Source organism: Platalea leucorodia (genome assembly GCF_965183815.1).
Source record: "Platalea leucorodia genome assembly, chromosome: 2".
Lineage (NCBI taxonomy): Eukaryota > Metazoa > Chordata > Aves > Pelecaniformes > Threskiornithidae > Platalea > Platalea leucorodia.
The window spans coordinates 116,035,656-116,049,526 of NC_138824.1; the positions used below are offsets into that span (position 1 = coordinate 116,035,656).

At 42.9% G+C, this 13,871-nt stretch overlaps 1 protein-coding gene across 1 annotated transcript in view; it reads left to right on the top strand.

Annotated features, from left to right (window-relative positions):
• Positions 1-13,059, top strand: part of MPZL1 (myelin protein zero like 1) — a gene marked incomplete at its 5' end in the record, with an annotated part of 40,452 nt that extends 27,393 nt beyond the window's left edge. The window contains 2 exons of the mRNA XM_082304102.1: positions 1,521-1,626; positions 7,709-13,059. Of these exons, the coding sequence (XP_082160228.1) occupies positions 1,521-1,626; positions 7,709-7,810 (208 nt within the window). The 3' untranslated portion in view covers positions 7,811-13,059. The remainder of the gene's footprint in view (positions 1-1,520; positions 1,627-7,708) is intronic.
• Between the last annotated feature and the right edge of the window lie 812 nt (positions 13,060-13,871).

The window sequence follows — 13,871 nt, forward strand, 5'->3', positions numbered from 1 at the left end:
GTCTAACTGGGGTGGGATTGCTGCTTATCCCAGATGGTGTCCCTCCATCTCTTCCAACAGTGAACTTGCCAGTGTATTGACTAAAGCACAGGAAATTCAGAGCCCTTTCTGTGTCAGAATAAAAGTAAATTCCCTGTAAGTGTTCCTCTGGCTCAGACAGCTCAGGTGTTTGAAAACTTGCAGTGATCTAAGAGCATGAGTTGCTTAAACCTGAATTATGACTTTTAGATAGTGTAGGTCTCAGGAATTTTGTGAATAAAGCAAACAATTAATGATTACATCATTTTGGTAACAGAAGGGCTGCTTTTTCTCCGAGACAGTAGAAGCCCCTTGCCGTGACGGCTGGGGGCAGTGCATGTATGAGGAGCGAAGTCTTCTATGGTTAGACTTAGCAAAGGATAAAAAATGATTGCCCTGTGAGGAGGTGGTCTGCTTAATGTCACTGTCCTCATTTGTTTGTTTCTGTACTTGCTTTGTACACTGTCTGTCTACAAAGATTGGGGGAAAAGGATGCCCAGTGGTCAGAGAGTTGTGGTAGCAAAGGGAACTCCTGTGTCTGCTGCCAAGGAGGTGGCTAGTTTTCTTTCCTGGGTGCGTGGGTACAAGGAGGTAGACCTAGCATTGAGAGACCCATTGCTGCATTGCCCAGAAGCTACTAACGTTAAGTTTAAGGGCACCTGCTCATATACTTAGCTCTGTGGTATTCACTTCTCTGTCACAGGCTTGTTTTCTTTTCAAAAAGAAAAGTCCTGCTTTAAGCAAATGGAAAGAAGCAAACAGTGAAAACTGGCAGCCTTCTTTTAGGGCTGTCGGTTCTCACCACAAGACAATTTTCTTGTTTGAAAAACACGATTTGCCCGATTAGATATTCAAGTGGCTATATTAGGGCACATAGCTTACAGGTCATGTGTGACTCTTAAAGTAATTGCTTCAGAGACTAGCGTCTGTTGTGAGTGGGCAGAATTACGTTGGGATCGTAGCCTAACCAAAAGCAAGGGAAGTAATGCGAAGTCTGGTAGGAACTGCCTTGCTGGTATGGAGAGCTGGTGGCTCTTGCAAGTGTTTGCTCTAACTGTAGCACTGGTACAACACTTGCTTCAGTGACTGGGACTATTTAGCTTATAGTTAGAAGAGAATTGCTGTTTACCACTGTTAACGGAGTCTGAAGCCTCAGTGAAGAAAACACATATGGTTTTAGACAGGTTGGGTTGAATGGGAGTATCTAGGGAACAGGGGTTTTGCAGGAGCTGCTGTCCTATAGTTGTTAATAGTTGTTCCTTCATGTTGCTTACCAGTGAGACTCCGGGAGGAAGGATAGAGAAATGTCTGGGGAGAGATGGAGAATTACATGTGTTTATTTCAGAATCCATTTTCAGTGTATTTGTTTTTACTTTGGCATAATCTGCCACATTCATCTTGCCATCACTCGTTTTTTTGTTTTTGTTCTTTTTTTTTTTTTTTTTTTTTTTTGTGTGCCTCTTGAACATTGTCGTGCAAACTCTGCTCTGCCACCTCGTCAGCTGCAGTACATCTGAGAGCTTGATGTCACCGGTTAAGCAGGCTCCGCAGAAGTCGCCCTCCGACACAGAGGGTCTGGTAAACAGCGTGCCCGCCAGATCACACCAGGTAAACTGCGTCCTGCTGCTTCCCGAAGCAGGATCCTCCCAGAGTGTGGGGGAGATGGTATGGAAAAGATAAAGCCAGGGTGGGACACGTGAATTAGGTGCTGTCTGTTAACGTGATGAGGGCTGGGGGGGTAAAAGTGTCTGCTCCGAACAAGGGATGGGCAGTAAGCTGGGACTGGTGAACTCTCCTGTAGAAGGTTTAGTGCAATTGAAAGAATAGCATCTTTATATTAGTTGAGATGGAGTTTTATGCCCTTTTTGTAGTAATGTATAAAAAAAGATGGTTCCGATCTTGTGCGTTAACATACACAAGTGGTAGCGAAGTGCAAGGATGAGAGCCTGGCAAGGATGAGGAGTGGGCAGTGGGTAGCTGTTTAATATAGAGACAACATTGTCTGCTAGATATATAATCACCCCATAAAGCTGCCTAATCTGTTCTAGGATTGTAATGGGGAGGAATTTTACTTACCCTCACCTCACTGTGAAGGTGCATGCTCTGTGGCATTTACTTCCTTCACAGAGAAGTGAGCCAGCGCAGTGCAAACGCTGACCAGTCACCATCAGTTTGAAGATGGCTCTTGCTGCTGAGAGCTCTCCTCTGCTGAGCCACCCAACTTTCGTGGGCTTGAAATTGCCACGCTTTGTCTTGTGCTTGCTGCTGTTGGCAAAGTTCTGCTGACTTTGAAGGAAAAAGGTGGCTCTTATCCAGACTTAACATCCCATGGGAAATTAGTCAGGGGGGAGAGAGCATGAGTCAGACAGGGATTCTACGCAATATATGGTTACCTGTTAACAGTGTACAGGATTTCCTTATTTGGAAGCTGTTTCTTACCTCTTGATTTGCGTATTCCCAGCAATTTTACTGTGAAGGTACGGATCCTGAGTGAGTTTAAGTCCGAAATGGACTTTTTCTTAATGAACTACCTTTTAGCAAGTGGCTGCAGAGTACTCTGTGAACTGACAGGTTTCTAAATCAGAGTTAATACCTGGTTTCTTAATTTCTCCTGACAAAATAATTGAGATGTGTGTTAATGTGTTAACACTACAGGAAAAAAATACAGTGCTGACAGTGAGCTGGATAAAGTCAAAGTCCCTAGTCTGTTGGGCTTCCAGTCTGGTTTTGAAATGCATCTTGTTCTTGGCAGGTGCAGTATTTCCACAGTTTTAGCACATAGGCCCACAAAGCTACCTGCTGACTTCAGAGAACAGCTATTCTCTGAACATAAAGACAATATACTCAAGTTATAAGATTTAAAAATAGTTCAGATTTTGACTGGAGTGGGTCTAGTAGCAGCAGGCTGCCTATAAGGCCTAGATAAAGCTCGTCTTTTCTAGTTCTTGGAAGGGGTTTCTAGGTTGGGTGAATGAGACAGGTGATTCCTGCCTCCCCCACCCACCGAAAAAAAGGAAAAGAAAAAAAAAAAAAAAAAAAAAAGAAAAAGCTTATGTGTGGGATGTATGTTGCAGTAGCTGTTGGAATCAACTTCCCTAGGTCAAAAGACCAAGATGTTTTATCTAATTACTGTCATGGTACGAAGCAGTACATGCAAGTGCCCTGAGAGCTACATGGAGGAGGAGTTTTGCTGTTCTGCACTTACATCCTGAAAGCAAAAATGCTTTTATCTTCTCTGTAATGTTTTGGTGTGAAAACTTGCTGTGTCCTCACCCTTCCGTGTCCCCAGTGTTCTGGGTCTCAGTGTATTGGAAGGAACATGTCAGAGCAAATGTAAACTTTGTAAAGATAACTCAGAATCAGCATGCTTTTGCCCTTCTGTAGTCACTGCAGTCTGCTTATTCCTTGACAGAGTCCTTCAGGGTCTTCCCGCAGGGAAGTTCCTAAAGGAAAACCTGACGTGTAAACACTGCTGACCTCAAAGGAAAAATATGGCAAATGGCTTTAGTTTTGTTTAGTTTTAGTTTAGTTTTTTAGTTTTTAAACCTCTTTTGTCAGGCAAAGAGTTCTTTGTCTGGATTTTCTTTTCTTGGCAAACAATTGTAGCAGCAAGTGGTTCCTCTGCCTTCTGTTAAGCATTTGCCCCATCTTTACAGAACAGCAAGTAAACATATTTACTTTTCTTTAAAAAGATCCACAATAAAATCAGAGTAGACCAGATTTTGAACAGATGGTTTAAATCAGTGAGGAAACTAAATTTCAATTGATTACACTTCCATTTTAACTTCCAGCCTTTTTTTTTTTTTTTTTTTTTAAAAGGGTGATGTCAACATGCAAATTAACATATTTGAAATCTAGCATCACATATAAGTAAAACCTGATATTTCTTGGTAATCACAAAATTAGTTGTAGTATTCAAGCTTTTGAGCTGTTGTGGAGCTGAAATGCTGATATTCAGATTCCTAGCAGTTCCCAGAAGCTGCTGCAGGCTGCTTGCTGATTCAGGCACACTTTTGTGTCTCTTGGATTGCCTGGCAGTTTTAGACCCATGGTTCACACAGTGCTGCGGTCAAACAGTAAAGGCCTGTGGATTTCCTTGTAGCCTTTTACTGGGTAGGACGTGTAGGAACTGACTGAATGCTTCATGCTTCACTGGTGGAGAAGAACCGTGACTACAAATGCACAATCCCTGCCTCTGCAGGTTAAAAACAGTCATAGAGGTGTTCACTCTCAGAGTGGCATTTAAATTAAATTTATTAAATTAAGTTTATTAATTTTGTTATTTACTTATCAGTTTAAGAATCAGTGATGAAGTATTTGTCCACATTGCTTCTCATCTGAAAGTGCACTTACGCCTGCACTTCCTTTGTGTTTTGGGTGCAAGTTTATCAAGAGTGGACCTTGCTTTCTGAGTGCCCCAGAGTGCTGAAAGTATGCATATCTGATTCTGTGAATGTTCAGCTGGTTGATTCAGTTCCACTTGTTTTCACTGTGTCTTCCTTCTCAGCAGGTATGTTCTGTCCTGTCAAATTTGTATGTGGTGTTTCTTCTCCATGCCATCATTCCGTAGTGACTTGTACTCTACCGTGACTGTTAGTCGGATGAGTGAGAAGAGCATTTCCAGTGAAGGCAAGAACTGTATGTGTTTCCCACATGGATGTCCTTGTTTAGCTAGTAATTTGGGTTGCAGCAGGCAAACTGGAAGGCAGATGTGTGTTGTCCCAAGATATGCTAACTGCAAGGTGGCTGTCATTTGTCTTTGTGTTTTGCGAGTAGCTGAGTATTCATTTCTGGGCAGGCTGAAGGACCACTGATCTTAAAGTGTAACTTCGTAGAATGCATTTCTGAGGTACAGAGCAGTATGTTATAGGGATCCTAAGCAGGTAGGTCTGTCCGTGTAGAAGCGGGGAGCACTAAAGCTACGTTAACTTATGCGCAGATCTCTGGGTTTGCTCTTCCCGGCTTAACACATACCTGAACAGGCTATGTTCAAACTCTGTTCCAGGCTTTGAACTGGACCTCAGGACCCTGGGAAGGAGCAGTTCCTGGTGCCAGGAATCTTGATTTAAGTTTCAGATAAATTTCCTGGAGCTGGAATCTGTGGTAGTTGCAACATCTTTCAGATTCTAAAAAATTTGAAAATACTGTATGCCGCTGTTAGACTATCATGGTCTAACTTTGTAATTCCTTTTTCTTTGCTGTAACTTGCAATTCATGACTCGGCTGACAAACCCTTAGCAAGGTATCTGTACACCTGCTACTCTTTCCCCTTCAGTTCTGAATGGAAAAATCACAAGGCTTAGGGAAGTGCTGGATTTTATATGGCAGTGCCGGTCCGTCTTCTGGTTCTGAAGAGTCAGGATGAGCTTATTTGGGATTAGGTGAAAGTTCTGAATTGTTTAGACTTTTTTGAAACTTTTACTTGTGGAAGAAGAGTCTTTACAAAGATTCAGATCACTGGAGGTATCAAATGCAGGAAAAAAAATGGCCCTGGTGCTGATTATAATCAGCTAGAAAATCAGTTCGCAGCAAATCAAATAGATGGAGCATTATAATAAATCCTTGGTCCTCCTTTTCTCTGTGTTAGCTGATCTACCACTTCTTTAGGTGACAGTGAACACATCGAGACAATGACAGCTTGGTTTGGATCAGGTGATCACACCAGTCAGTCTCTCCACCACCACCTAACGTGCTGGTTGCAGCAGAATAACTATGTGTAACCTGGCATAAAATTAGAATAGTGATAAGATAACTGATCCTAAGTGAACTCCTGTGGTAGAAAATTGACCCACCAGAATTACTTGAACAAAACTTGAAATGTCATAGTGAGTACTTCATGCAGTTGTAGATTTATTTTTTTTTTATTTTTTTTAACTGTGAGGAAGTGCTCTCAAGCTGAATTTATCATACCCTTGACCTATGGCCTCAGGCAGATGAGACTTCCGAAATTGCTTACAAATAGACCTTATGGTCACTTTGCCTTGAAGTTTATATAGACACTGCACTCTAATTGGAATTAGCAATGTAATCCTGATACAGTGTTGGAGACCAGAACAACATGAGAGCCAACAGTGGAAAAAGAAAAAAAAAAAAAAAAAAAAAAAAGTGGCTCTAATGAGACCTCAAATCCAGAATTTTCTGACATCAGTGTCTTTTTTTGAGCATTTTCTCAGTCTGTTATTTATAGTCAGCATTTTATATCTGCTCGCAAGTTTTCATCCTTCTGTCCATCTCCTTCTTCTGCTCTTTATCACTTGTGAAATACTTTACCTGGAACGAAGAAAATTTGAATTTAAACTACTTCTGAATGAGAACAAGGTATTTATCAGGTGCTTGCTTTGCCATTGTGTTGGAGGGAAAACAGCTGTGCAGAAGCATACCTGTGGTCCTTCAAGGACTTAATTTTCTGTACAGAAGGTCTCTTTTCATCTCTGGCCCCTAATTGCTTTGGAAGATAGATGAAAGGATTTCTGGGTCAGTTCCATAGAGATGTTTTCTAATTCAGCAGGATACCAAAAGTACTGGGGAGAAGGGGGTGGGAGAAGTGCCTGTGAAGGCTACTTCTTCCCGGGGCAGAAGGGAAACAGAAACAGAGTTAAATGGATGAAATGGTTTTGAAGCAAAAACTGCTAAAAAAGCTGCAACCAAACTAAAAGATCTCTCCTTGTAGTTTCCCCCACACACCCCCAAACAGGGCAGTCCCTTTCCCTCCTGCATGGCGGGTGCGGGTGTGCGGTCTCTCTGCGGAGGTTACCTGGTCGGTGGTCGCAGCCTTCTGCTCTGCACTGGTGTCAACTGGGGCATGCAGAATGGGAGCTGCGGGCCAGACCTTTCCATAAAGGTCCCACCTGTCTGGTTGGGTACCTGCTCTTTATAGGCTGCAGTCCTGCCCTCAGCCCATCTCGAATAGCTGCAGTTTGCTTTCCTGTGGGCTGTGTTTTGGAGGACATGGTGTTTTAGGAAGGCGCTGGGCATGTTTGCACGCTCTGCTGAAAGATGGTGCCGTAACGTCCTCCACTGCACCCCAGCAAATATAACGAAGGCGTGTGGTCGTGCTTGCCCGGTGTGTCTGTGGAGGTGCTCACTACCTGGGCTGGCTCAAAAGTCAGGTAAGAATTCTGCATTACTGCACCGTTTCAGTATTTTCTGAGTCACTGCTGTGTAAGTCTTGATCCCATCACTTGCCTGGGCAGTGACTGGTGTTATAAGGTGGCTGCAGGTTTGTTTTCTCCCTCATTATCCAAGTGGTACAGCTGTGCTGGGATTTACAGGACTTGAGTGGCAGTATGGGAAGTATACTCTGCTGTCTACTGGTAAATCTTTAGTACAGTTCCTCCTGAAAAATATTAAATCTGGCATGCACCTGACTGAGCCATGTATCTTTGCGCATGTAAGAACTGCTGCTTTTCAGAACAAAGGATTCTAGGTATTGATTTTTATAAGAAGCACGCAGCCGTAACAGTATTAAAGGGAGGAAACGGTGCTGTTTAGCATGCTCCCGACAGGAGAAAGGTGGCAGACTAGAGCTCATAGGCGAGGGTTCATTCCACCTGCTTCAAAGTGCCGTTAGCAGTCATAAAAGCTCTGTGGTCTTGCATTAGCTTTGGTCTTGCTGCAGCCCCTGCGGAAGCGAGGGGCAATGTGGCCTATTCTGAAAAATACTGATTGTGCTTTTTTGTTCTGTTCCCAGGGCCCAGTCATTTACGCGCAGTTAGATCACTCCGGAGGACAGCACAGCGACAAGATTAACAAGTCAGAGTCTGTGGTCTATGCTGACATTCGGAAGAACTGAGATGAGATCCTAAGCTATCCAAAGGAAAACACACATTCAGACTGGAATTGCTTGAACAAGATTTGACCCAGAGAACTCACATGTGGCCTTTGATGCCTAGGCTAGGACCAATGCATGTGCATACAGAGGGAAAGATATATATGTATTGTGTGTAAATAGTCTATTTAATCGTACAGAAGTGAGACCAATGTTGCATGTTGAAATGCGGTAAGAATTTTGCTTATAAATTGCCAATATTCTTTTTTGTATTTTGTGTGACGAGAGAGAAAGTGAAAACTCGCATCACAATTTTAAAATATTTTTATCTTGATTATTAATGGAGAAACTGGAAGATGCCTGAAAATTCTAGGTTGACCTGGAGATTCTTTTTTTGCTTATAGGGCCTAATTTCTTTTGTTGAGGTGAAAATAAAGAAGATATCTTCTTTATATTCACAGAGTTCTTTATGTATACAGGGTATTCATCTTTCCTTGGTCAAATTCTCAGTACAAGCTGTCTTCTCATATAAACTAGACACTCTCACTTGGTCTTGTAAGCCAAATTGTGACTCCTAGCTATCAGCAATGTATGTCTTAGCAGTATAAGTGAAGGAAATGTTTAGGCCTACCTGACCTGTGCAACACAGGTCACAGAACTGTTTACTTCTGTATTGAGCCCATCTCTTCAAGCTTAGTCCTTTAAGATACAGGGGTAGTGTTGATCTAATGAATTTTGTGAAATGGTGAGAACTTAAGAGCTAGTGAGTTAAAGGGATAGAAAGCTATAGCTGTAGGTGGTTGCCTCAGACTCTGTTGAACCTTTCAATGAAATGTTTCTTCCTTGAAGCACTGTCATTTCACATAAGCATGAAAAAGGGCTCCAAGGGACCTGGAAGCTGTAGTACTCCCTCACCTCTCTCCTATGGCTCCATTATACCACTGTCACTTCCTTAGAGATGCTTCATCTGTTCTTGAAAGCCTGTATTGGGGGCTGAATGACCTCTGGAGGAAATCTAGGCCTTCACTCTTTGGTTTTTTTGATGTGTGTTCTCTTTATGTAATCTATATTTGCACAGAGGATGCGGAGGGCAATTTATTTCCTTCCTCTCTGCAAGTCCACTACTTGAATATAATTTCTCAGCTTCTTGTTTCTAGATTAAACTCCTCATAGATTGTTAAGGATCTCTGATCGTTCTCTTCTGCTGAAGAGGATCTTTCTTTAGCTGACCCATTTGTATCCTGAAGTCTGGTGCTCAAAACTAGAAATGGCATTCCAGCTGAGGTCTTCTCAGAGTAGCATATAGTAGAATCATTTCTGTTTTGTACATCTTAATGTGGTGTTGGCTTTTTTGTAGCAGCAAATAATTTTCAATTTGGTCTACCATAACCCTTTCTCTGATTCTTACCCATTTCCTAGTTCAATCTGTTTCACAGAATCAGTCACAGAACGGTTGAAGTTGGAAGGGACCTCTGGAGATCTAGTCCAATCCCCCCCTCCTCAAGCAGGGTCAGGTAGAGCAGGCTCTGCCCAGTTGGGTTTTCAGTATCTCCACAGATGGAAACTCTACATACAACATTTCTGGGCAACCTGTTCCCTTAGAGTGATCAAACAGTAAAAAAAGTGCTTCCTTGTGTTCAGGTGGAATTTCCTTTTTTTAAATTTCTGTCCATTGCCTCTTGTCCTGCCAGTGAGCACTACTGAGAAGAGTAGTGCTCTTCATTCCCTCCCATTGAGTATTTATACACATTGATAAGATCCCCCCCAAGCCTTCTCTTCTTCAGGCTGAATGGTCACAGCTCTCTCAGCTTTTCTTCCTATGAAAGATGCCCCGGTTCCTTTATCAGCTTTGTGGCCCTGCACTGGACTTGCTCCACTAAGTCCATATCTCTCTTGCACTGCAGAGCCCAAAACTGGACACAATACTCCAGGTGTGGCCTCACTGGTGCCGAATAAAGGGGAAGGATCACCTCCCTTGACCTGCTGGCAATACTTTGCCTACTGCAGCCCAGGATACCATTTGCCTTCTTTGCAGCAGGGGCACATTGCTGGCTCATGTTCAACCTGATGTCCACCAGGACCCCCACAGGCCCTTTTCTGCAAAGCTGCTTTCCAGCCAGGCGGCCCCCAGCATGTACTGGTGCCTGGGGTTTTTCCTCCCCCGGTGCAGGACTTTGCACTTCTCCTCCTTGAACTTCATGAAATTCCTCTTTGTCCAACTCTCCAGCCTGTCCAGGTCCCTCTGAATGGCAGCACAACCATCTGGTGTGCCAGTAACTCCTCCTGGTTTTATATTGTGTGCAAATTTGTCTCTACTGAAATTATGTTATGGCTTTTTCAGACCTCATCTTCAATTTGTCAGCTGAAAACTTGGTTGGAATTCTCATCCTGTCCTCCAGTGAGCTTGCAACCCTCTTAGCTTGATATTTGCAAACTTAAGCCTACATTCCACTGTAACATCAGGTAAATGAAAAATAGTTTTAGGCCCATGGCAGACCCTTTCAGAACCACATTAGGTAATCCTTTAATTATGACAGTGCAACTTTAATAACTCTCTTGTGTACAGTGGGGTTTTCTCCCAACAAAGTATGCCAAGACTACATTCTTTCATCAGGATCAGACTTCACTGGTTTCCTGACAATGCCTGCCTTTGTTAGAAGCCTCATTAAGATCAGGGTGAATCCTGCTGCTGCTACTTTCCTTATCTATCAGGCTGTTACTTCCCAACACGTGTTTTACACTTAGTAAGAAACGAATGCTTTTGACATGGTTGTTTGGAGAAACTTGATTTTGATCTGCCTGTGTTCGTCCCTGTGCATCACCATCTTTCTCCCCAGACATTTTAGAGTAAGAGGGAGAAATGTGATGAATGTAGCGATCCAAAACTTGCTGCTATGAGAAGACAGGGCTGTCTTTGGCTCTGAAGTCTGCTACTAATGTTTTTTTCTTTTCCTGCTGAGCACAATCCTGATCTGGTGCTGACTTTTAAGAAACACGATGATCTGGTTGGTGCTGACTTTAGGGTAAACACGCTGATCTGGTGCTAACTTTAGGAGACACGCTGATCTGGCTGGTGCTAACTAACTTTAGGAAACATCTCCTTCCATTGCTTTTGCTTAGCTACAGGTATGTTCATACTGCCTATACTGAGGAGGCTCGTTGCAAGGCTGCTTGGATCCTCTTTGTGAAGGCAGAATGAACTTGGTAGTATTTTTAAAAAATGCTGAACATCTTTTTAGAAAGAAACAAAAGTCCCTTCCCCCAGGAATAGCAGAAATCGGTCTCAATCCCTCTCCGGTGCGAATGCTGTTGAATTATCTTTTTTTTTTAGTCATGGAAACACGAACAATATAGCTATTAAATAACTTATTCAGGCTGAAGTCAAAAGAACTTGAGGCGATGTGAGACAACGCTTGTGAACTTTCTGTCCCTCAGGTTATCTTAGCTTGTTTAATCATACAGTAACTTCTGCTGATGAGGGACTGATGCTGAGTTGGCTTAGTTAGTATAAGTCTCAGGAGACAGAGGACTTTTACTTCCTTGGTGGGTAGCAAGCAGAGATTAAAGTCAGACAAGGTCATCATATCCTGATGTTATGGTGACCAGAAGTTTAACTGTTTGCTCTCCTGCTGTTCTCTTCATTCTCTGACGCTGTTCTTTGCAGGTGGACAGGTACAGCTTGGATTTGGAGGAACACTTAACTGTGTTGTCCTGTTGTATTACTGTTGCTAGCTCTTTTTAGGACCATCTATTTGAAAAAGCAGCGCTGCGTGGCAGGCTCGCTGCAGCACAGCTGTGAGGTAGGCAGCCTCTCTTGAGGCAGTAGCAAATGGCTAACACTGTTACGTGGGTCATTGCTCGTGGATAGTGGAGCTGGGGAAGGTCTGCGTGATGGAAAAGACTTGCAATGAATTCTCTTTTATTCATCATGCAAACAAAACTGGGATCAATCTGAAATCCATTTCTCAGCTGGGGGTGGGGGGGGGAAGTCTTTTATGGGTAGAAGTGACCTTCTGCCCATTGTAGGGGTGTGGTTTTGGATCGCCAGGCTGGGCCCTGGCAGCCAAGCCGGCTGGCCCCCCCTAGAGCCAGGGGCGGGAATGGCACCCTGCTTCTTCCCTCCTTCTAGCAGAACTGCAAACTGGAAAAGTTTTGGCTTTTTACTAACAGTGGATATATTCTTCCTTATTTTTGATTACCAGAAATGAATTTTGAGAAGAAGATTACAAATAATTATGATGTATCAATCTAAGTACATGGGTAGCTGTACTCAGTACATCAAATCTCCATTGCCCCTTTTGACTTCAGCAGTTGTTCTGTGAGGGAGATGGTCGGCATGTTCATGCAATGGCATTAAGAGCATTACAGGGTGGCAAATATGTCCCTGTAACTAACTGAATGATGTGTCATTTATAACTGGAGACCCGTAGGGTTTTGTTTTCTCTCAAAGCTTTTAGTGATATTTCAGTTTGTGACTAGAAGAGCTGGAATTAGGTTTTTAACTTTTTTTTTAAACCTGTGAGAACTGTTTAGGTACCCATCTGTCTTGTAACTGCAGTAAATGTGTATATGCAGCTTCAAAGTTGCATTGCCTTAGAGTGGATTCATTGAGGTCAAGTGTGGGCTGTTTGATTTATAAACAAAACACCTTCACTCTGTATTGAAATCTTGTCTTGGAATTTTACATTATTAATGTATCTACCTAGGACCTCAAATACAAAATGTTCTTATTGTATACTAGCTGATGGAAATATCTTCTCTTTAAAACCATCAAAGGTGAGAAGATGGGTAAGACTTCTGGGCTGTGGCCAGACCCCCGTGGTGCTAGTATTAGGTAACATTTTTATATGGGAGACTACAAAACCATATTAACTATGCTCAGCAATTATACCCTTCTTGAGGCTTCTCTTTCCCTTCTCTTCACTGCCCTGAAGCTAATAAGCCCTTTCATTTAAAGGTATTTTTGCACTCTAAAATAGAAGTTCAATGCCTTTGGAGATCAGTGTGCTGTGCAATCTTTTCTGTCTCCCTGCAACGCCAGCTGTTTTTATGTGGTAAATGTAATTGGAAACATAGACTGGGTACTTCTCTTTTGTAAACCTCTCTCTCGGAGGTATGCAAGAGAACAAACACCTGTAAGACAGGTGTATAATATGTGTGAGGGAGCAAGATATGCATTGCATGGCCTGATTACATGAAGAGCCAGTGTACCAACTGTTAGTGCTTTTGCTTTTACAGACTCATCTGGAAACAGTTATCTTGGATATTTTTTCTTGAATGGACTTTCATGTTTTCTATTGTAATCTTGTGAATATTTTAATACACTTTTTTTTCCCCCCATTACTAGTTTGCTGGACAAGTGTTATCTGGTTAGGGACTGGGAAGGGAGGGGGACTGAAATGCACCACCTCTCTTTCTGGCAATATTCTTCAGTCACTGCAGTCTGTGTCAGCTCAGCGAACAACACAGCTGGAGAGTTCACCATTTAAATTGATGGCCTGTATTAGCGCTTCAGCTAGGAGAACTAAGAAACCCAAGTGAAACTGTAGCAGAATACACGTAGGAGAGGAATAGCTTCATGGCAGGACGGCCTCTTTGAAAGGGGAGGTGGCAGGCTATCAGGTGCCTGTCTTGTAAGAATGGAAAATGCTTTCCTTAAAGTATCCTGCGCAAATACTTTGCACAGGATAATATAACATTATACATAGGGTGTGAAAGGAGGGGACACCAGTGCCACAACAAGGTGCTGTAGCTCTTCTAACTATAGAACGGTTTCCTTTCCTCTCCACCCTTGCCATGCTGGAGTGACAACTCAAATGGGACTGGGGGAAAGTAGGGGTGGAGAGAGACTTAATAGCAGGACTTTGCAAAACTCCAGTATTTCAAGGCCTCCATTTTCCTGAAAGCTGAATCCTGAAGAAGCTGCTCTGTCTCACAGTTATCTTTTTCTCCTGGATAAAAATTCCTGAGCTCTGGTACTGGCTCCTGGCTTCGGTGGAAGAGGTCTCAGAGAACTTGCCAGGGGAGCTCATTGATGCCGTGCTCTGAGCACAGTTGCCTTGTACTTCTCAGTAACAGATGAGCT